The 22,039-nt window shown below is 35.4% G+C and overlaps 4 protein-coding genes across 6 annotated transcripts in view; 2 read left to right on the plus strand and 2 right to left on the minus strand.

Annotated features, from left to right (window-relative positions):
* LOC108558450 overlaps positions 1 to 14,428 on the plus strand; it is a 40,624-nt gene extending 26,196 nt beyond the window's left edge. Inside the window, exons 1-4 of one of the 2 annotated variants that reach the window (XM_017915364.1) lie at positions 5,288 to 5,643; positions 9,247 to 9,546; positions 9,683 to 9,820; positions 9,885 to 14,428. In XM_017915364.1, the coding sequence (XP_017770853.1) occupies positions 5,440 to 5,643; positions 9,247 to 9,546; positions 9,683 to 9,820; positions 9,885 to 14,126 (4,884 nt within the window). In that variant the 5' untranslated portion in view covers positions 5,288 to 5,439 and the 3' untranslated portion in view covers positions 14,127 to 14,428. Of the gene's footprint in view, positions 1 to 5,287; positions 5,644 to 9,246; positions 9,547 to 9,682; positions 9,821 to 9,884 lie in introns of those variants that run through there. The other variant, XM_017915363.1, reaches the window with a different exon arrangement.
* Positions 14,429 to 14,632: 204 nt separating this feature from the next.
* LOC108558451 lies at positions 14,633 to 18,108 on the minus strand. Of its 2 annotated transcripts, none has more exons than XM_017915365.1 (4): positions 17,741 to 18,108; positions 17,313 to 17,687; positions 16,973 to 17,256; positions 14,633 to 16,917 (listed from the first exon to the last, which is right to left on the minus strand). In XM_017915365.1, exons 1-4 carry the CDS (start codon positions 17,743 to 17,745, stop codon positions 15,227 to 15,229), a joined length of 2,355 nt encoding a protein of 784 aa, XP_017770854.1. In that variant the 5' UTR covers positions 17,746 to 18,108; the 3' UTR covers positions 14,633 to 15,226. The 2 variants fall into 2 exon arrangements, with proteins under 2 accessions (XP_017770854.1, XP_017770855.1); XM_017915366.1 differs by having other exon boundaries at positions 17,736 to 18,108.
* Positions 18,109 to 18,483: 375 nt separating this feature from the next.
* Positions 18,484 to 19,507, plus strand: LOC108558452 (complex III assembly factor LYRM7). Its single transcript, XM_017915367.1, has 4 exons — positions 18,484 to 18,584; positions 18,644 to 18,787; positions 19,192 to 19,273; positions 19,341 to 19,507. Exons 1-4 carry the CDS (start codon positions 18,561 to 18,563, stop codon positions 19,433 to 19,435), a joined length of 345 nt encoding a protein of 114 aa, XP_017770856.1. The 5' UTR covers positions 18,484 to 18,560; the 3' UTR covers positions 19,436 to 19,507.
* A 337-nt stretch (positions 19,508 to 19,844) lies between these two features.
* LOC108558453 (mitochondrial pyruvate carrier 2-like) lies at positions 19,845 to 21,727 on the minus strand. Its single transcript, XM_017915368.1, has 4 exons — positions 21,619 to 21,727; positions 21,432 to 21,472; positions 20,944 to 21,140; positions 19,845 to 20,085 (listed from the first exon to the last, which is right to left on the minus strand). The coding sequence occupies exons 1-4, from the start codon at positions 21,701 to 21,703 to the stop codon at positions 20,058 to 20,060; spliced, it is 351 nt and encodes a 116-aa protein (XP_017770857.1). The 5' UTR covers positions 21,704 to 21,727; the 3' UTR covers positions 19,845 to 20,057.
* Positions 21,728 to 22,039: the final 312 nt, after the last annotated feature.

Genomic DNA, 22,039 nt, shown 5'->3' on the forward strand with positions numbered 1-22,039 from the left:
TAAAACTTTTATGTAAACTTTTTTTCTATTTTTTTTAAATTGTAACCATCAAAATGCCGAAAGAGCTAAGGCTTATAGGGGCATGCACCTTTAAATAAATAATAAATTTTGTAATATGTCTCAATCTGAATAAATAATCTGAAATATATGGTTTTATAATCCAAAATAATACCTCTCAAATAAGATTTAATAGTCTAGAAATAATTGTTTTATGCTATAAACAGTTGATTATAAATCATTTAATGATAATTAAAATTGTAGTAAAGGTTAAATTAGCATGATTTAACGACTCAGTTACGCGTGTCGTAACGATTTTGCGAAGGAAATTGGAATTTATTTTGCAAGACGTTCGACGGATTGCCGACATTGGAATTATTCATATGGCAAAAGCTTCGACCAAAAAAACAAACAAAAATACATGCTATGTGCTCGAGCTATTAACACTTATCACGTGAATTGGTGCATACTAAAATGTGAAATATTATTTTTATCATCTAGTTCGAAGACCGTGATCAGAAACCGTTCATTTTTTATAAACTAGTTCTTTAATGTTTACTTTATAACATACCGACTACAATTATATTTTAGTATCCTTATTTAATTATGTAGTTTTACAAATATTCATATTTTTCTGTCTTTAATTACTTATAAAAAAAAAACATTCTTTTTTTTCATTTTCTTTTACAAATTGTATTATTAATCTCATTGTAAATATAATAACTAAAATAATCTTTAAATCAAATATGATTTTTTCTAACAAAGTTAATGGATTGAGAAATCTTATATAAAATTGAAGCAAAAAATCTAATAAAATTGCAAATGTTATTACTTCCTAATTTTATAGGAAATTTAATAAACAACAAATAGAACGTACGCATTTGCATTTCTCCATTTTTTCCGAATATTTGAACCCTGATGGAAACAAAACAACACGAGAAACCCGGGAAAAAGCAAAGGAGAACGTACGAACCGCACGACAAGAAGGATACAATTCTTCGCGTTTCCAACGGGTTCTTCTCATCATCATCATCATTGGTGAAATGCGGGAACAATGAGGAGTTCTTGGGAATAAATTAGAGCAGCACGAAAAACGAAACGAAAACCGAAAAGAAGAGAAAACAAAAACGAAAATAGAGAAAAGACCCTAGGAATTTTAATTAAACGTTTGAGATTTTCTTCTCTCACAGTTTATAATTAACAGCCGACTTCGTGTTTTGTCCCGCTTCAATTCGATTCATTTGGACCATCTAAAGACTTTTTATAGAGAAATTTGCAACAATTTATATCGTTTATACATGTAACTTAGAGAGGTCACAAGAAGTGCACTTAAAATCAACACGAAGTAAATCAAGAGTTGAGTGTGTATAAAAAGCAAACACAGCCATAACAATAAATATTCATACTTTTCTGTCTTTAATTACTTATATAAAAAAAACATTTTTTCTCAGTTTCTTTTACAACATTAATTTTTCTATTTCAATATTATGAAATGTTCAAATATATCATTGTATTATATAACATCAATTATATTTAATGTTGCATAATTTATGGAATGCAGAAATACCAGTTGTGTATTTGCGCGGCATAAATAGTTGTGTTCATTATGCAACGAACAAAATTTATGTAAACTAAATCAACGCAAATTGTTCAAAACTTATGCGTTTTTGGTGGTGCGATATTTCATATTTGAATCCGAGCCAAAAATGAATTTCACTACAGTCGCTGACATTTTACAATGGAAACAATGCGATGATGTTCCCTAAGTTTATTTTCGAAACTTTCTCCTCGTGTTTTGTTCCTCCTCTTTATTACTTTTTCTTTTGGGTGCCTCAGAGTCAGTCTGTAATTACCATGTAATTATTTCATTAAGTAATGTCATTTTGCAATCGATACATGGGATTATGTCATTAGTCGATATTAACATTACAAATTTAAGTTCATAATTCTTTTAACACTTTTTTGTTTCTTTTGAAAACGTAAATTGTAATTTCAGAATATTTATATTTATGAATATTGTTGATGTTTTTACTAATTACATTTTTCTTGCGTAGTTAGAAATCGTGATTGTAGTATTAAAACTCGCATGAATAAATGAAGATGCGAAAATGCATAAACAACATAAGGTATGCGGATGACACGGTAATTATTTTAATACCATGATGAGTACATCTCAGAAATAACTCCTAAGATTTTAAACAACAAAAATTATTTTCATACAGAAAAACATGTTTATTTGAGTAAATCTGAAAAATCTTCTGTTTTTTAATAATATAAGAAAACTAAAGAAACCAGATATCTTCTGATAAAAAAAAGAACTTAATAATTAAAATTTGTTATTGATTCTTAAAATAATTTGAAAATTATAAATAAAAACATTAAGATTTGACGAATTTCTTGAAATCTAATGTAATTGTAAAATCCTTGAAATATGAAGAACTTTTCCTCCGTGTAAAAAGACATATGGCCATCAGCTCTTTGTTATATAATGAGCGTTGTATATAATAAATATTATCCATCTGTTCTTGTAAATTTTGCTTTTTTAAATAAATATTTTTTTTTAAATGTGTACAATCATAGTTAGTCATCTTTTAGTATACATAATTCATAAATCCATTGCATATTTGATCTTATTACTCGTAACAATTAAAGAAGCAGACTAACCAGTTTCGTTGTGTTGTTTACGAGTAATGTAGACAAGAATTTGTAGTGTTTTCATTTGAGATACACAGTTTTGTTTGCTACTTTTACATGAATAAAATAATATGAGCTGGTTTCTTGGTAATTTGGAACACTTTCTAACTTTGTAAACTTCACTAAAATTGTAATATTATTCTCATTTTAAATAAATTGTTGGTTTAATATTTACTATAAAAAAATCTTTTAAATCAAAAAGTCATCAAATTTTTATTTGTTAGTTAAAATTGATTAAAAACAACAATATTCTATATATTTTCCTAATTTTGAACGATTTTGTTATAAAGAATCTTATAGAAAGTGGAAGCAAAAATCTAATAAAAATTGCAAATATTATTAGTTCCGATATTTATAGGAAATTTAATAAATAACAAATAGGTGTGTATAATTTATCGTATTATATTATAACATTAACATAAAAATGTTTAATAACTGTACGCAAAAGGAAAAAGTCGTAAAGAACGTCAGACTTTGATGTATCAATTAAAATGTAACCGTTTTATTAATTGTTGTTGCATTATTTTATACAATTTTTATTCATATAACAAATTTGTTCTTAACTTGTAGTTATACAATTATAGACTTATATAATAATAACTTGTAAATGATTGGCGTTTTTCAAAAAGTGACAGCTGTCACTTTTGACGCAGTGTCAAATATGTTATATTATAAATAATTAATGTTAATAATATTAATTATTTTATTACAAGTTTCTTCTTAAATTCTAGATTTATATAATAATAGCAAATAATAGTAGACATTGAATATTATGATTGACAGTTTTAAAAGATGTCAAAATGTCATTTTTTTATATTATATCAATTGAGACGTAGTTCTACTGCAAAAGGTTGAGAAACTCGGTTACATATAGTGATTATATTAAATATTCCTATAACAAGTTTGTTCTTAAATTCTAGATTTATATAATAATAGCAAATAATAGTAGACATTGAATATTATGATTGACAGTTTTAAAAGAATGACAGCTGTCAACTTGTGTCAAAATGTCATTTTTTTATATTATAACAATTGAGATGTAGTTATACTGATATTTTGGGTCGAGTAAGAAAAAGGTTGACAAACGTTGTTACATATAGTGATTTTATTAAATATTCCTATAAAAAGTTTGTTCTTAAATTATAATTATTCAATTATAGTTTTATATAATAATAGCAAGTAATAGCAACCATTGAATATTATGATTGACGTTTTAAAAAGGTGACAGCTGTCAACTTGTGTCAAAATGTCATTTTTTTATATTATATCAATTGAGACGTAGTTGTAATAGCAACCATTGAATATTATGATTGACGTTTTTCAAAAGACGACAGCTGTCAACTTGTATCAAAGTGTCATTTTTTTTTAAAGTTGAGAAACGCTGTTACATGTAATGATTATATTAAATATTATATAATGTGTATTAAATAATTCTAAATATTATGAAGGATATGTTTCTGTACACAAAAAAAAGGGCGGCAATTGTAAACAGTCTGTAATAAACACAACACTCGAGAGTATAATTATTCATTATTCAATACGTTAATAGAAAAGGTTAAGCAGGCGTATGATGTTTCTAAAAGGAGTCGTAGTTATATTTACGATTATTTGTGCAAAGTTTCTCGGCGTGAGATTGTCCGATTAAAAATAGCGAGAATGAGACCAAAAATAGAGCGCGAGCGTTTTGAGAAAGCAGAAGCTTTTAGGGACTTCTATTTTTAGATGCGTAAATTATGGAATGCTATTATCTAGTGAAACTCTATTGTTTCCTGATTTTTTTTTTATTATTATACAAATTGAAGGAAATTTAGGTGAAAAAATAATGAAATACGAGTTACGATTTTTGTTTGACTAATAGTTTATTAGTCAGATGAAATTTCAGGAAAAGAAATTGAAAAATTTAATGGAAAAATTTATGAAATAGAACAGAAAATTCAGGATCAAATGAATATTAGTGAAATACGTGTTATGAATTTAATTTGTAGAATTTTTTAGTAGTCACGTAAATTGAATAGGAAAAATCAGTAAAATGGAACTGAAATTGAAGTAAAAACGTATTGAAATAAGTGTAATTTGACAAATTGTTAATTAGTTATTTTTATTGAATAATACTGTTGACAAAGTAAAATTTGATGGGAAAAACAAGTAAAGAAAATTGAAGGTTCCAAATTGTTAATAAACAGAAAGAGTCACGTAAAATTCTCATAAAATTATGTTCATTGCAAAAGGGTGACTTGGAGGAATGAATTCAGGTGGAAATAGAGAACTACGTGTTCTGGATTATGTTCAACAGAATTTTATTGGTCACGTAGAGTGCTTTAAAAAATTTATGATCATTCTTCGGATGGAATAAAAAAAGAAAACAGGGGTGGTTCATAATCTGTGCGAAGGATAAAAAAAAAAGTTTTTGAGGAATGGGGTTTCTTTTGTGCTGTCCACCCTTCAGGCTTATTTTTGAGGAAATGTGTGCCTTTTGTGTGTGTAGTCAGGCAAGTTACCTCAAGGTAAGTTACCTACCTGTGCTGCGTGGTAACTTTGCGAATGCCCACGCGTTGAGGAGAGTGCTCTTGCGTTGGTTACAAGAGCGGAGCGTTTGAAAGTTTCAGTCTTACGTGAAGAGCGCTGAGAGAAAGGTGTGTCCGTCCGATCTTTGTATATGTGTATATGTGAGTTCGTGCGTTGATCCTCTCCCGAGTTGTTTTCTTGTGGTATGAACTCTTCAGGTGTACCAGTGCTGTGTCTTCCGATATGATCAACAAGTTTAGATACAAAAAGCCCGCGACGGTCGCGGTGCAGCAACAGGAGCAGCAGAAACGACAGCAGTCGCCGATCACAACCGCGAATACAACAGCACCGGTTATTATCGAGGATAACAACAATAAGGATATTATTATTACTAACGCATCGAACGGCCACAGCGTCAATGAGGATAATTTGATTAAAGGATTCAGAGTGAGTGTGATGGAGGGTTTTTTTTTTGATGAAATTTAAATAGCAATGCCCTTTTAAGAGAGAGATGCGGGATGACCTCCTACTCGCCGCGTCTTTCTTCTGCCGTACCTTTTCCTTATTTTCTAAGAATCAATTACCTACCTCGGAGAGCGGGACTTTCGTGACTCAGGTATAAAATCAGAAAGATCTCTCACTCGCCTCAGAAAAACCCATTAACCGAAAAGGTATTACGAAAACCTCACGTTCCAAATCATAATTTCGTGCTTTCTTTGTCTTACTTTACAACCCCTAAAAATTTATCCATTTCTCAAAACAGATTTGTTCTTATTTGTTTTCTTTCATACCTATAGCATATAGACAACTCTTAAAAACCAAACATTCTTATTAATTAGTTTATTGAAAGTGCATTATTATAAATAAATATAAAAGTTATTATATAACGTTCTCAAACATCTATGTCTTTTTTTATATACCTATAGTTTATACAATTTTTGAACATTTCTGTATTTGTTGATTTACGTTTCATTATAACCGAAAAGTTATGAAAATCTGTTATAAAAGTTTGTGTTTTCTTTGTTATATGAATTACAATTTCTATATATCTTAATCTATTTGATTCTTCATAGATTTAAAATTTTCTTAAATTATTATACTTTTTTATTCAAAGCGTTTCTATACAATATTATAATTAAATTGAATATATAAAAAAAAAGTAACGGCGCTTCGACGATTCGTATTCAAGCGGAGCAAAGCGTTTGTTAATGCAGCGTCTTGTATATCCAGTTATATTCTCATTATAAATTTACCTGGTAAAGGTAAAATTCACACAAAAAAAATATACAGTTTTAGTCATTCGCAATTTCATTATATTTATTGATAAAAATATGTATTCATTGTACAAATATGGAGAAAATTACTTTTGTTTAGATATTTTGTACAGTTCTGATCATTGTTACAACATTTACGTAAATATTTAGTTTGATTTCATACTATAAATGTTTTGTTTTGTTGACTTTGAACAATTATAATTGATCTAATAAGTTATTCAACGTGAAACATCAAGGGATGATTGAAGTGGAAATGGAAAGGTAAACAACTAAATATGCAATGTAGGCTGCGCCGAGAGGAAACCAACTCCACGTACATTTGAATAACAACAAACAAAATCAACTGATGTTTATTATTAAAATATGCAAGGTTCTTACTCAAAAGCGTAAATGTACGTACAAATACTGTCAGTTATTCTAACAACGTAATGGCATTTTACGTGTCTGCAGACTCGTATATAATACGCGTGATTCGAGTGAATAAACTTATAGGCGCATGTAAATATTATTTATATTTACTAGACACATTATCATGTTTATAAAACCAATAATTATGTGATAACATATTAACTTTACATATTCAAATCTTGAATTGATTGCTTCGATTCTTAGTAAACTAATTACAATTAACGTACGCACACGAACGTATTGAGAAATTGGCGTTGAAGCTCGGGTGCGGTGCAACCTTCGTGCATGGAAAGGTTGAAATTTCATGAAACTTTTTCAACATTTCTTATAATAACCAGGGTCAACTATACGTTGCAGCATTATTTTTTTTTATTCTCTGATTCGTTAATACAATGGAATGTTGACTTTTATTTAAAAAAAAAAGTTATATAATAGGTTTGCAACATGTAGGCGGAATGCATTCAAGATTTGTGAATATTAATTTTAGTGTATAATATCTGCGATATATAAATGTATTGTGTATTAATTGCATTTAAATAAGTCATGGACTTTTGTCATTTAACAACCTCAAAGTCTAGTCTAATGACCGATTCAACATTCAACAGGTGATCACACTTAGTGGGTTTTTAATGGATTTTGAATATTAAATTTGTTTAAAATGCGTAACTAATGTTCCTATTTTGGGACTAATCTAGATGGAAGGAAGGGTTAACTCAGGGATCGGCAATCGCTTTGATATCTCATTATAAGAGCCGTTTCGGAGCCGCAGATTGCCGACCACTAAGTTAACTTAACAGATGATATATTTTCTCTAAACTCAAAGTTAAGACTTCTTACCTGCAGATCAAAATAAAAAAAAAATAAAATGTGTTCGAGGATTAGGACTTTTCTTTGATATACCTTTCCTGAGAATGGGATTTAGAACTACAGCAGATGCATATTTATATGGGTTTCCATGGGAATTTACCTTTATCTTGCAACTAAGGAAATGCGTAATCTTTAACATGAACCAGGTGCTTCAAGTTTAATTCTTAAGTTTAAAAAAAAAATGGATTTGTGAATAAAGTAAAAGTTAACTGATTGTTAATTAATAAATGTCGGTTGAGGTAAATTTAAAATTTATGTTGTTTTGTGTTTGAACCTCTTCTCGTACGCTATTTAATATGCAATTACCTTTCATAACTCGTGTGAACTTTTCATACATTTATTTATTACAACTAATAGGACATAAGAAAAAAAAAATAGTAAATGTGAACAAAAGAAACGCAAAGGCTCTTGACGTGACCATGACTTTTATCGAGAATAGAGAGCCGAGAGCGCTTTTATGCAGCGGCTCCAAAAAATATGACCGTTCCATTTATCATTTTCAACTTTGTCTTCGTATTTCGAAGAACGAACAGTCACAGCTTTCTGACTCAGATATCTGACCTGCAACGGGAACAATTACAAAATATGGATACACTCAATTTACCACCAAAAATTTCTATTGAAGAAAAATTCAATTCGGTTTAAACAAAGATTGATCCGCTGCTTGCTGACTGGAAATTTAAAAGTCTGAAAATCGGGTTACGTAAAGCAGCGAGCGCTCTTCTGGGTCCGCTTCTTTTTTTTGGGGGCAATGCGGCCCGCGGCGATAACTCGCCTTGCAGGTAGACGAATGCTGCGGACTCTTTCTTTCCACGTAAATTCACATACCATTATGCTCTTCACTTCCGAGAGACGATGCATGGATGGAACGAACGAATGGTGGTCTCTCTGCCGGAGCAGAAGTAGGTTGGCTCGGGTTTATAACGGAAATTCCAATCAACTTTGAACCTTGGACAACTCAAGAAAGCCAACAATTAAAAGCGTATTACGCTATGTCTTGTCTCCTTTTCGCAACGTTAATAGTTCATTAATTTTTTTTTCTCTCCAATCTGTACATTATAATACTCCGTAACCTAGATCTTTTGTTTGGATATATTATTACATCTATTGATCTCATCTAGACGTCTACACTTTGAATCTGCATAACTGAAGTTTTTTTTTCTCTGTAACTCGTTACATGGTAAATTGACTGCTCTCTTCTAAACATATGTTTCGAATGTACATATTATATTTGTTTATGTAAGTAGGAGTATTTGCATGTTATGGTTATTACCTAGTAATTAGTAAAAGAATTGCTCTGTTGATTCATTACTAGGATGTGTGAAAATGATTTTCATAAGTGTTGTTTGAAGAGCGTTGCGAATACAAAGGCGAGCGAATTCCAGTGAATTCCGTGCCGCGGATGTCTAATGGTTAGGACATGGTGTCGTCTGTTTGGGTTGGGCCCATTTACAGTTAATTTCTACGACAAATAGTAAATTGTATTTTTTTTCCTTTCCAGGAACTCTTCTCGCAACTCCAGTTCAGCCATGAGACGGCTTTGCCACCCGACGCCCTTCGAAGGGCGCTCGCTGAAAGCTTCTTCGACCAGCAAAGGTTTCAGCTGGGCTTCATGGACGACGCCGCCGAGTGCTTCGAAAATATGCTGCTGCGGATCCATATGCATATCGCGCATGGTGAAGCCGAGGATATGTGCAACGCTAGACACTGCATTCCGCACCAGAAGTTCGCCATGACTTTGGTGGAGCAAAGCATCTGCGGAGCGTGCAACGCCACCTCTGAACCTCTATCCTTTACTCAGGTAAACATCGCATTAGCCTTGGATCTTGAGTCGCGATGCGCTCATCTCCTCGAACAATTCAAATAACAACTGCACTTGCGTTTGTAATTACATTCATTAACTGTACGTACGTTTTTTTTTTGTCCGCCGTTTGCAGATGGTTCATTACGTGTCCGCTTCCGCTCTCACAACACAGGTCAGGCAGAGCATGAATTCTACCAATATCGGGATCCAGGATACTTTTGGGCTTTTGCTCAAGAAGGCCGGAAGTATGGGCGATATCAGAGATTGTCCCGTAAGTGAAACGACGCTCATCCAATTAAATAAACAATTAATTAATTAACTTGAATTCTGTACAGAGCTCTTGCGGCGCGAAGATTCAAATCTGCCGTACCCTGATGAACAGACCGGAAATAGTTTCCGTGGGCATTGTATGGGATTCGGAGCGTCCTACTCTGGAGCACATCATGGACGTCTTCGCCACAGTCGGTACAACGCTGAGACTAAGCGATGTCTTCCACAGCGTCGTCGATAACAGATGGGCTGATATGACCACTCACAATTTGGTCGGAGTCGTGACTTACTACGGAAAACATTACTCGACGTTTTTCTTTCACACGAAGCTGAGGGTGTGGATCTACTTCGATGATGCGACCGTTAGAGAGGTTGGGCCTAGGTGGGATCAAGTCGTTGAGAAATGCAGGAGAGGAAGATATCAACCTCTTCTACTTTTATACGCGGTCCCGGGAGGCAGTCCTGTTTGCACGGAAAACGCTCCTAAACAAATAACGCCTTTTAATGGTAACGACAACAAAAGGACTCTAAGGAGATCGATTACCCCGAGTCCCGAGAAACCAAACATTGGTAACACTCGAAGAGCCATAACGCCCAACCCAGATAGGACTTTGGCGCAGACGCCACCTCTCCTAAAGAATTTGAACGAATATCAAAACCTTTCGGTTATACAAGATAATATTTACGGATTGAACGGTGTTGATGAGGTCGATGGTGATATGGGCAAAGAGGCTGAATACATAACACGTAAAACTGTGGAAAACGTCTTAAGCATGCAACAATTCGCTAAACCGCAGGTGAACATCCACAGAACGTTGAGTAATAGCTCATCGAATACGGATGGAATTAATATCCCAGAACATCTTAACGTAGCGAGGCGAAGAGATTCCGGTAATTGGAGCGGAGATAGGAATAGCGCCTCGTCCTCATCATCAACAACGATGGAAAATCCGTATTTGTATTTGGTGGGTAAAATGCCACATGGGAATGGAAGTCTCCCAGGAAGCCCAACCAGAGGGAAGAGCGACTGTTCAAGCGGAAGCAGCGGTGTCTACGATGCCGGATACGATTCCTACTCGTTATCCTCGAACGATAGTTCTACCATGTCCACGATTCAGCATTTAATGAAAATGGGACACTTGGCCAAAATCCCTGAAGACTACAGCAATGTCCAACAGCGCGTCTCGATGCCCAGCTGCGATGAACTTTGCGACGAAGCCGATGAACTGTTAAGCACATCTCGGCAATTGGAAGATAAGCACGATTTGGTCTTAGCTTTGGCTTTATGCAACGCAGCAGCAACAAAGGCCAGAGCTGCAATGAATGCGCCTTACAATAATCAGCAAACTCTCACATTGGCGATGATGAAACATAGCACTTGCATAATGCGCGCAAGAAGTTTGCATCGCAGGATGACTCAAACGCAGAATCCAGCACCTAAAGAGAATCCCATCGAGATTCGGCATACGCGCGAAGGAAGCAGCGGAAGCGGACGTCATTCGCGGCAGAATTCCCGCGAGAAGGGCATGCATTCACGGCAAAACAGCAGGGAACTCTTGAACGCACTTCCGGTGTCTCAACCGGAAAAGGCTCCCATTAAGAACATCGAGATTTACGCGACTCTGCCCAAGAAAAAAGACTTAAAGAATAAGATGAGCAGCGTGAACATTGAAGATGAGGAGTACATGATTTACGACAAACCGCCGGAAAGGGAAACGCGAAGTATTTTTTCGCGGTCTCGCAATAAGGAAGCTAACAAAATTAAGGAAAAACGGTCCAGGAGTGAGGACAGGTTGAAATTGTCCAAAGATTTCTCGTTAGCGCCGGAAACCTTGTCGAACACCAAAGATACTCTAAAACGCGAGAAGAACAAGGAAGAGAAGGAGGATAAAAAAGATAAAAGTGGAAAGAAGCAGCACAAGATCAGGAGGAAATTATTGATGGGCGGTTTGATTAGGAGGAAGAACAGAAGTATGCCGGATTTGACCGAAGGAGGGGATAAGGTTGAAGAGAAACCGGTTTCCGTGGATGATAGTGGTTTAGGTGTACAGAAAACGGAGACAAGCACCATCAGTGGGTATTTGTCGGAGGGACACTTGGAGTTCAACAGCACCAATCCGAATCTGGAGCGCAGTAAGTTGATGAGGAAGAGCTTCCACGGGAACGCCGGAAAGGTGCTGACGGCCGCCAAAGTTCCGCCGCCTCCGCCACTCAGAACGACTTCCCAGCTTAGCAAGTCTAAGTTATTAAACGGCGGAGAAGAAGAGAAGAGTGTGCGACCCATGTATTCGCTTCCGCAAGACACCAACTACTATCAGAACAACTACGAGATCTACCAGAATCACAACACAGTGATCAACACGGTGATAACTACGGCCGACGTCCATCAGGAGCAGAGTCCAGCAAAACAGCCCTCCTATCAGATCGATAGCGGAGTAGACGAAGTCGATTGCTTCGTCCCAAGTATGGATTTACCTCCTTATCCGAGTCCGGCAGTTTCCGCAATGCACTCGCGCCAACCAAGCGAAGAATTCCCTCCACCTCCGCCACCTTTGGATCTAAGTGCTTTAGATGAATATCTCCCATCGCTCGAAGCCACTCCTAACTCGCTTCTAGCACAACTGCAAAATAAACGGCAAGAGATACTCTCGCAAGACCATTTGCCTCACACAGAAGTGAAACAGTCGAGTGGAGAGAATTGGCTAAGAGAATTGCAGGCCAAGCAAGCAGCTTTACGAATGAAAAGAAACGCTGATCCGAACGTGGATCCCAATCAGCAAATGATGATAAATAAAATTTCTTGCGAGCCGATCCAAAGCGAAGCCAAGATCACTTCCGTTAAAGACTTAGCCTCGCGTTTCGAAAACATCCCTGAAACGAAATACGAAGCGGCTCAATATTTCCAAAACTACAAAGCCGACAATACCGTGCAGACTGGCGTTTTATCGTTGAAGAAACGTGATGAAAACGACACTAGCAATTTCGTAGCACCCGAGCAAATCGCTCAAGAGATCAGAGAAGTTGAAATGTTGAACGCTGTCGTGCAGAAAACTCTTCACCCTGAAGATAACGATAGCAAGAGGAAATTGGCTAAGAAGAAAAGCGTTTCGTTTTGCGATCAAGTTATCTTGGTGGCTACAGCTGAAGAGCAAGAGGATGATAGTTACATACCGAATCCGATTTTGGAGCGGGTCTTGAGGAGCGCAATCCATAAACCGGAAGCAGCTGCAATTAGACAGGAGATCATGTCTTTACGCGAGATTGAGATGAGAAAGGAAAACGATGAGAAGGAGGTGGAAGAAGAACCCACGTATGTTGGAAAGATGAACTATGTGGATCAACAAACTTATTCGCCGCAACAAGATGTGAGGAGGATGCCTCAATACAATGGAGAGCAAATTAACTACAGCCCACAGCAGCCACTACAGCAGCAGCAGCAACAACAGAATTATCCGCCGATGAATCAGATGTACGTGAGACAAAACTCTCTTGACAATCTTCTGTCGAGACCGGCGGGCATGCAGACCAGTTTGTCGCGGGAGGAACGCGATTACATCATTCAAAACCCGCCGCAGATGGATCAAAGGTACCAACAGTTGTATGGGACCAGTCCTCAGAACAATTACAGACAGTACAATAGGTACCAGCAGCAGGAGCAGTACGCCCAAATGCAGAAATATCCGGTGCGACAATCGCCGACCCTCAACTATCAGCAGGCTCCGATTTACCAGCATCCCCCGTCTCCTTCACCATCCACTCAGAGCTACAACAATCAAAGGATACCTTACCAGTACCCACAATATCAAAGAGTGCCGATGCCCCAGGATTATCCCGCCCAACGACCGCAGAACATCGCAGATCCTAATTCAACATCTCCTTACCAAAGAATCCCACAAGATTACAACGATAATTCACCTTATCAACGCGTCCCTCCCCAAAACTTTCCACCGCAAGAACAGCAAACGTCCCCGTACCTACGAGTTCCTCCTCCCAACGGCTACAAGACTACCCCTGAACAGATATCTCCCTACCTGCAGACGCTCCCTCCCAAACAACTCTTAAAGAAACAAGTCAGCTTCGAACCTGGCACAAAGGGCGGCGCCGAATCGCCGACGCCCAAGGCCATTGTCACCCCAATCATTGTCAACAACAACATGAACAATAATATCAACAACAACACCAACATCATGAACAACGTGAACAAAGGTGTAAAGTGTAATTTATGTAGAAAAAAGACCGTCTCCTCCGCAACTCTCTATTGCGCGGACTGCGAATTTTACATGTCTAGATTTAAGCCCAAAACGTAGCGCCCTAAATTAGTAACATAACTACAACTACTATTTAAATGAAAGGAAAATTGTGATATTATGTTCAAATACATTATTTTTTTTTATGTTATAATATATAGATATTATTGTATGTAAGATCTCAAATTCTCTATTTGTGTACATATTACGTAATTGATAAGTAAATGCAGCTACTTAATTTTATAAATAACTAATGTAATTTTTAAGCTAATCATCAGATGTTCTGATTGGTTCTGATGCTAATTAAAAGAGGCGCCCACCGTTATTTAAGATGGACGAACGAACGGTGATTCTGTCTCTGTATTTTAAATAAAGAATAAGAAAATTTTATAATTACAAATCTCTATTATTACTTAATCATCAGCAATTCAATCCTGGATAACTCCAAAAAATATAATTACTATAAATAAAATATGAAGAATGGTTTATGAATGAAACAATTTAATAATGTTGTAATTCTACTTTATTTTTTTTTACTTATAAAAAATAAATTTCAACAGATCGAACTTAAATATAAAAATATTATATATATATATACACTTTGCATTTTTTTAGTGTGAAAACATTGTGGATTTCTGTCGTGTAACGGTGATCTTAGTTTATTTAGAAAACCCCAAATGGAGAATTAGTTTTTACTTCCCGGAATATCACAAGTATGCGTTACCATTAGGGAAGTAAAATTCATTATATTGTCTTTGTGTATTTTTTTTTTGCTTAGATTATTACAAAAAAAATCATTAACTAAAACATATGTAACTGTGTACGCGGTGTTTGCGTAGACTATTAACTAAAACATAATTATCGAATATTTAAAGAGTTCAGTTCAACAAAGCATATATTTCCTTCTTTTTCAGAGAAATTGTTTTCTCATCTCAAAAATAGAGTATATACAACAAACAGGCAGCTTCGGCTGCGTATCCTTAATAAAGGCAGTTACGGCATTAATCATGTCGCTGTGGGGACTAAACAAATGAAATCCAATACAAAAAATGTGGGCATTGAATGTCCTTGCAGCTAGAGTTAAATAATAAGAACACTTTATATTTTTTTTTAACGATTGTGGGGTTTCTTATTAGATCACTCTGAATGGAGTGCTTTCATCAATTATTCTGTATGGTATTCTTTAAGCCGGCGAAAGCCTCCCTCAGTCGTTTACTGGCTGGTATTCCGCTGTGTTCACTCGGTCTACTGTACGTGCTCTTCCTAACAGCCTTACCAACTGATCCCACCAATCCGTGCTCGTTCACCTTGTGTGTGAAACAATCTCTGTAGGTGAAGAAGACGGCATCGCATTTATCACAATTCAATTTCCAAATATGTGGAGATTTCAATTTGACTTTCTTCGACTTGAGCATAGGTGACTTTACGCACTTGGTGCGCATGTGGGCATCCAGAAGGTACTTTGAGAGGAACGTAAGTGAACATGATCTGCACGCAAAACGTTTATGTAATTTCACGTGGGACTCCAACAGGGTACTCGTGGAGAAGGTCCTGCCGCAGTCCTGGCACTGCAAACTGCTCTTAGCTATGCTGCGTTTCAACAGCTGCTTCTTTGGCGTTTTGTTAAAGGTTGTGGTAGCTTTAAACATCTGCTCCTTCACGTGGCTTCGCCCGTGCACCGTCAGTTGCTGAGCGTTTGCAAACAGTTTCTTGCAGACAGTGCATTCCTTCTTCCCAACCTTCTTATTGTGCATAGAGACATGCCTCGTGAGCAATACCATATTCTTGAAGCAATCTCCGCAAATCTCGCACATATATTTATTTGTGCTACTGGCCGTCCTTTCTTTTTGTTTCAACTTTTCAGACTCCTCAAAGTTGTGGTACTGTAGATGCGTTCTCAAACTGCCAACGCTAGGGAAACTCTTCGGACACTTCGAACACTGGTTCTCCAATTTTTTTCCATTTTCCTCGTCCCTCTTCAACTTCGGTTTGACGACTTCATCTTCCGAATCGCTGATAACAATTTCAACCTGTTTGGATTTTTTGCTTCGTTTCTTACGCTTCTTAGCTTTCCCATCTTCCTCGGAATCGCTAAGCTGGATGCAAGCCGTCGGTACGATCAGCTTGCGCTCCCTGACAACGCCGTCTCTAGATATCTGAATGAATCCATTGGAGGAGACAACCACTTCTTCTAGTACAATCTCCTCTCCAACCCGTTCAAGAGGTTTGATCTTCTGCTTCCGCGGTAGACGTTCCAATCTTACCGGTGCCTCCAAAATCTTCGTCTGTGAAATATAATTATGCATTTGTCGAGCCTGCATCGCCACTTTCCCCTTCGCAAATCTCTTGTCGTACTCTGGCTGTGGTCGCTGCTCAGCTAATGCCAAAGCCGTCGATTTCAAAACGCTCCTAGGATTCATATGAATTGTCCTGTACGTCCTAGGGACCTCTATGTTCTCTTTCTCTGGACTCTTCACCACATAAGATATATATTCCTCCTCTTCTTCGTCCACTTCCTCTACGTTATTATGAATATCCTGATCAGGATCATCGTGATATTCATCGATCGACTCGTAGTACGTACTGGCGGAACCGTAGCTGTCATCATTTCCAGTTTCCAAGAAAATCTGTTTGACCATCGCATTTTGCTCTTCCTGCACTTCAACGGAATCCTCATTATTCACCAATATTTCAGGATTATGAGACTCGGCCACATATTGGCTATCGGTTAAATATATATCCTCGTAATCTAAGTCAACACTGGGCTCTTCAGTCTGTATTTGATTGGTCTGAATCTCTTCGGCAGTGTGATCACTCTCCAAATACATATGATACGAATCCAACAATTCCGCTAATAAATAACAAAAAGATTACTAATATTTCATTCACCACAAACATGATTGTACCTGATTTGGGATCTTCCACCTTAATATTTTTTATTAATGGAACTTCCTTTTCATAAAACACACCTGAGTGCTCCAATTGTTCATCAACATGATTCTCAAGATTGTTCAATGCTTCCTGAGACTCCTCCGAAGATAGAAATTCCTGTTTAATGTATATCTGTTCAGGAGTTATTGTATTGTCTAAATCCTCTTGGCCTTCTTCAACATAATCAACATCTTCACTTGAGTATGGTAGAACTTCTATAGTTCCTGGGACAGGTTCAAATTGACCCTCACTATTCTCCCTAAAATAAAAAATAAAAAATTTCCAACATCCCAATAAGAACATTATTAATCTTACTGGACTTGAAACTGATACTTCTGCAAGTTTCCTTCCTCATCTTGAGCCAACTGGAAACCATACAGAGCATCCGATCCATCCACTCTGAACAACACAACTTCCTGAGAACTAGTATCCTCTCCAGCTTCTTGGTTCAACTCAAATTCTTCAGCTATCTCATCAACATGTGGAACTTCCAGATTGTCTTGAGTCATATCTCCTAAGATTGTCTCATTGTTTTCAAATACAGAAAAATACTGTGTCTCATTGTCAGATTGGGCTGACATGAATGTTTCGGACAGTGTGGAACTGCCTGCAGGATTGAAATCTTCATCATGATTATCCATTTGCACCACTGATGAATCATCCTCGAAGATGTATTTATCACTCATGATCCTACAACAATTGTGTTGATCCATAAGAAAAACAACAATAACAACTCACTGCACTTCATTCACATGTGATTCACACTCTGGTTGTGTTGTCTTGCATTTGTTCTGGTTGTCTCCAATCAATGAATTCCATTAACAAAAACAAGAAACTCTTGAACAAAACAAAAAAAAACAAAGCAACTATTATGGCAACCCTTAATTGGTTCAAAATGTTAACAGCGAAAAAAAAATGAAGTACAAGCGTTGTGTGATTGTAATTAATGCGATGGAAATATCATTGCTTAACATTAGAATGAGATGCACATACATTCCAGACGCATCATTTTTTTTAACGATATTTCTATTGAAAAATTGCTTGCTTTCAGTAAAGAACAAACATTGTTAATACTTTAATTGATGCACATGTCTACGTTTATCCAATACAATGCATGCAAATATAATTAGAAAATGATTTAATTTTATAACAAGGTGTATACTTGGTGATCTAAACTTTAAGTTTTAATTCACATTTCGTTATAAAGAAATGCTTAAATTTATAATGAACAATATTGAGGCAATGTAATTATTGTCTTAGAATATAATTTAACTTAAATAATCCCAAAATACTGTAAATACATTTAAAAAGTAAATTAAGTTGCCTACATTAATAAACAATTAATAAAAATACTGCTATTACCATAGTTAATTATTGTTTCACAGTATATATATATAACATTAAGAATATCCTTAATATTCACTTAAATGAAATTCTTGTAATTTCAAAATTTTAATTATGTAACGTGACGAACTTCATCCATGTTTTGATACTTGTCCAATTTGAATTCTAACCTGAAATCTAACTGATTGTGCAAATTTCTTATTGTAAATTTTCGATAATATGGCTTCTACGTTACGTAAAGAGGTAAATATTATAGTATACTTTTATATTTACTTTACAATATTAATCAGGGAATGTTGTAGGTTTTGCAAAGTTTTAAACTTTTGCACAGAGCTAGGAAGATTGTCTTTGATGGAGACACCAATGCTATGAAAGCCAGCAGGGATAAAATCAATGATGAATACAAGAGGAACATGCATGTCAAGGATAATCATGCTATATCTGAAGTAAGTAATGTTTATTGTCAACTGATACAGTGGAACCTNNTCTCATCGTCACTCGTTATGCGAAACGTCGCTCGTTAAGCGAGTCATTTTTCTTACAATTCATTTTGCTCGTTAAGCGAGGTTCCTCTGTATTACTTTTGTTTAGATAGACCGGTGTTATAGTGTTAATAATGCATATTACTAAAATTATGTACACAAGACATTTTTTTAAATAAATAACATTGAATTTTCAAAACAGTAAAAGTCACCATTTGCAAAATTTTCGCGATACACGTTGCTTAACTTAACTTAATAATAATACAATGTTTCTAAATAGAAACTTTATACAATTTACAAATTGATACCTGATAATAGTAACAAATTACAAAGCAAAATGTTTATTGAACAACTAAATTTGTTTATAGCTGATTCAGTATTCTAAAGCAGTCGAAACGGAACTGAGGACTTCTGTGATACAAGCCAGGGAGGTGGCTCCAGGAAAATTCGGTAAATTCAAAATAATGAAATATAGTAAAAACAATCAAATCAAATTTACATCTTTTTGTTTATGCAGAAGCTAAGATCACCAAAGACACCGTTCGATTGGATAATGTACCTTTTAACGACTGCGCGAATCTGGATAAAAAGCAGGAGAAAAAGAAAAACTAAACGAGTAGAAAACTGTTCGAATGATAGCAACTCACATACGATGACGACGACGACGATGAACAACAACAACAAAATATGTATACGTTTGGCTTAGCTGTAGATGTGCAAAGAAAACACTGTGTTATGTAAGTTAACTTTTTTTCCTGTTTCTAATTTCCGTTTTATAAATACATTATTTATTATAAGCTAACGTTCTAAATATATTCCGCAACGTTATTTATTTAAGCCCATAAATATTTATATTCTTTATAAAAGCCAATACAAATAAATAGTTTGTGTGTAATTATCACTCATTGTTCTCTTGATACAAAACAAAGATTGTAATGTTTGCATTTGCTAATTGCCTCTTTCAAGTAGTAAATATCTTCATAGATAACTTTACTGGTCTAGTAGAGCTGAACGATGGGTAAAACAAATAAAACAACGAATTTGGTTGTATAAAATATATAAATTATAATTACAAGATATATAAATATACGGTAAACAGCAACAAGTTAGATCTATCACAGTAACCAGATCCCAAGAGACTTGCGAATAATTAATAAATATTGATATAGACTTACATAATTTCTTTGAAGTTTTTCCTTTAACGTAACAATTGTACTAAAAATTGGTTAATCATTTAGTTCGCTTTAAGACTCCTTTGATGCCTGAAACATAAATAGGTGACGTTAATAAATTTGTTTTCTTGGGTTTAAGTAAATTAAACATAAATAATTATTTTTCTTAAATGTGTAAATACTATAATAACATATAATTCTATAAGAACTATACATTTTAATTATGTAATTTATATGAAACAAAGCTACAGCAAGTTTCACGATCATTTCTAATTATCTGTTAAGCAGTAAATTCATGCTTTGTTTCTTGTTGAATATATATATATATAAAGATAGGAATTATTTTCAAAAGAATAAAACTGCGTTTACTTGATAGAAATCGTCGAAACAACCTCGAAGGAAATTATACAAGGTCAACTGCATTTCCTATGCTGCTAGCGTTTCTGTGTTTAAACCGTTATAGGTATTATTAAGCAATCACGAGTTGTAGTAATAATGTCGTTACATTTTAAACGTAACATGTTTTTTTTTAATTATTTAAAAAACATATAATCTAGTTAAGTTCACCTTAAAGTGTAGTAGCATTAGAGTAAGTAATATGGCCAAATTTGCTACAAACTTGGTAAAAAGCCAAAGCTATGTTTGAAGTATAATATGTTTTATTTAACGTTATATAACCTTTGAATATGGCCTTTAAAGATAAAATACGAGAAAATAAAGCGGTGGATATAATAGGAAACATAAATAAATATTGTAAAGTAAACAAACTATACTGTTTTAGTACGTAGTTCGTTGAGAGAAATGCGACTACTCATAGATTTTATAAGGCCGATTCGCAAATAGATAAGCGCGGTATTATGCAATAATCGCTGAATTCCTTATCGCGCGCGTTTCTTGATAAAACGATATTATACGCAATTAAATAATAATGGAAATATCCAAATGTACCTGATAGCTCTAAATAGCTGGTAAAGCTGCGTCATTCCAACGAACAGATTGACGCTGAAGAGACTGTAGTTCTTGGGCGTGATGACCAGAGAGTACCTCGACCAAATAATACCAGTGGCCGCCAAAGCCGTGGTTTGCGAGACGCTTATCTTATCAGCTGGCCTCTGCAAATCGCTGATCCCAGCAATAACTAAACCCTGGAACGAACAACCGTGAGCGAAGACAAAACAACAAAAAAACGAAATAAATAAAGCGAAATCATGTGAAAGGTGAACAACAACAACAAAAGCGCTGTACATTTCCAGTTGCCGAGAAACGTTAAGGTCAAAGTTACGAATGGTATTGAAGTCGTTCAACAACAATGAATAATTATGTTCGGCGACAATTGAATTTGATTGGGCTCAATGAATACTGGTTGATAAATAATTGATGAGGATGCGATGGCAGCGAGTGAATGGGTTTCGCTGGTGTCGACGAAGAAGCCTTACCCATTTGAAAACCGGAGCCCAAAAGAAAACAGTTTTAGGTCCTAGAAAAGCACAGCAGAAAATGAATACTCCGGACTCGGCATATATTTATCGTGTCGGGATGTGTTGGAGTGTAATACACTCTGATCGAAAGGTCGGCTCAGGTGTCTAAACAACAGGTGGTCTTTGCGAATCTTCGGCAACTTACCAGCTGGATGCTGCCAGAGTGGCTGGAACTTGTGAGGGACGAATTTGTCGAGAGCGGCCATGGATCGCACGTAAAGCTGAGACATCTTGGGGACACGTGGAAAACGACAGGGTCACTTATTTTTATTGAAAACTATTTAATTCAATTGGACGGTGAGGTGATTTGAATCTCACGCTCGCAGCTATTTGACTGACTTCCAACTCCCACCGCTCCAATCCCATGCGCAGTATAGGAATTCCTATCGTTTAGGCAACACCCGCTGATTGTCTAATTAAACGTATGCAACTGTATCAGCATAAATCATCTGATGAATTCTTAGTGGATTAACATTATCTAAAGAAGTCTAAATAAAAAATCTAATTATACTACAAGTAATCTAGTTATCATACTCCAATTGGAAACTATTAGATAATATTTTTGA

This window comes from Nicrophorus vespilloides, unplaced genomic scaffold, assembly GCF_001412225.1.
Source record: "Nicrophorus vespilloides isolate i.1.1-1 unplaced genomic scaffold, Nicve_v1.0, whole genome shotgun sequence".
In the NCBI taxonomy this organism is placed as follows: domain Eukaryota; kingdom Metazoa; phylum Arthropoda; class Insecta; order Coleoptera; family Silphidae; genus Nicrophorus; species Nicrophorus vespilloides.